At 38.0% G+C, this 1,652-nt stretch overlaps 1 protein-coding gene across 1 annotated transcript in view; it reads left to right on the top strand.

The window, feature by feature from the left end:
• The window catches only part of LOC107715118 (nuclear factor 1 A-type-like), a 37,840-nt gene that overhangs the window by 18,988 nt on the left and 17,200 nt on the right, over positions 1–1,652 (top strand). Inside the window, exon 4 of the mRNA XM_016521187.1 lies at positions 596–774. Coding sequence (XP_016376673.1) covers positions 596–774 — 179 coding nt within the window. The remainder of the gene's footprint in view (positions 1–595; positions 775–1,652) is intronic.

Raw genomic sequence — 1,652 nt, 5'->3', positions numbered from 1 at the left:
GTCCGGTGTAGACATGGTGTAACATTGGTTTTGCTTTGTTTCAAAGAACTAATCGTTGCCTGGGGTGCGTACGTATGTGTGGGGCGGAGCTATCAAAATAGGGGCGAGACCCTTTTGGGGTAGGGGCGTGTTTCTTTTGGTGATTTAAAATGTCAACATTGGCTACCAGAAATCGCTTACCCCACCTTTAAAGTCATTGTTGTTCCACTGCTGTTCTTCAATATCTTCTTTTGTGTTCCATGAAAGTTAGTAAGTCATACAGGTTTGGAATGACATGAGGGTCAGTAGATATGCAACAGTCTTTATTTCTGTCCATCATAGCCTCATTTTCACTTATGTTAAATCAAATATGGCGTCCACCCTCACGAAAGTCCCTCTACGTCACTTTGTGAGTGTGTGTGTGTTGACTATTTTGAACCAATAAGCCCATAAAAAACTCTCCACCTTTGTATGTACATTCCCATCTGCATGAGCAATCCAACTGAGCACAAACCCACCACAACATCCACGTCCTTTCTTCATGGAGTTCTTCTTCTCCATCCTTCCTCTCCCTCTATCGTTTTCTGACCAAGCTCCTCTGTTTGTCTCTTTGCAGCGAGTCCTCACGCCACGCCGTCAAGTCTTCATTTCCCGACATCGCCAATCATCCAGCAGCCTGGCTCGTACTTCTCCCACCACGCCATCCGCTACCACCCCCAGGAGACGCTCAAGGAGTTTGTCCAACTTGTCTGCCCTGACAGTGGTCAGCAAGCTGGACAGGTGGGCTTCCTTAATGTAAGAAGGAGCATTTTTGTACATACGCACTCCCACTAAATGTTTTGTATCCATATAGACACCTAGTTGGCTAGATTGTCTTGTTTGTAGCGACTTTTGAACATTTGTGCAGTGCAATTGATGTTAAAAACATCCGTACAACAGGATGGATAGGATTATATACAAGATTAGCACTTATACCCTAAATTTACTCCACACAAGTGTCGCATTCTCAATGCTGCCACAAGAGGCACTATTGCAGGCATTAGCAAAAACTGTCTTCTTCTATGGTTAGTTTTTTTCCCCAATTACTTTAAAGGGGTCATATGATGCGATTTCAAGTTTTCCTTTCTCAAACAGTAATCTTACAATTATTAGTTATTACATATTACAATACAAAATAATGGTTTCTATTTTAATATCCTTTAAAATATAATTTATTTCTGTGATGCGAAGCTGAATTTCCATCAGCCATTATTCCAGTATAAAGTGTTACATGATCCTTCAGAAATCATTCTAATATGCTGATTTATTATTAGAATTATCAATGTTGGCAACAGTTGTGCTGCCAAATATTTTTTTGGAAACTGCGATACTTTGATGAATTAAAAAGTCTTTGATGAATAAAAAGTTAAAAAGAACAGCATTTATTCAAAATAAATCTTTTCTAACAAAAGAAATCTTTGCTATCACTTCTTAACAATTTAACACATCCTTGCTGAATAAAAGTTTTAATTTCTTTAAAAAAAAGAAAGAATAAATTTACTGACCCCAAACTTTTGAACTGTGGTGTATGTTGTTAGAAAAGATTTCTATTTTAAATAAATGCTCTTCTTTTTAAAGGGGTCATATGATGCAATTTCATTTTTTCCTTTCTCTTTGGAGTGTTACAAGCTCTT

This window comes from Sinocyclocheilus rhinocerous, unplaced genomic scaffold (assembly GCF_001515625.1).
Source record: "Sinocyclocheilus rhinocerous isolate Xijiao unplaced genomic scaffold, SAMN03320098_v1.1 scaffold509, whole genome shotgun sequence".
NCBI classification, from domain to species: domain Eukaryota; kingdom Metazoa; phylum Chordata; class Actinopteri; order Cypriniformes; family Cyprinidae; genus Sinocyclocheilus; species Sinocyclocheilus rhinocerous.
The sequence above is the reverse complement of the archived record's forward strand: the minus strand, read 5'-3'. Positions and strand labels throughout refer to the sequence as shown.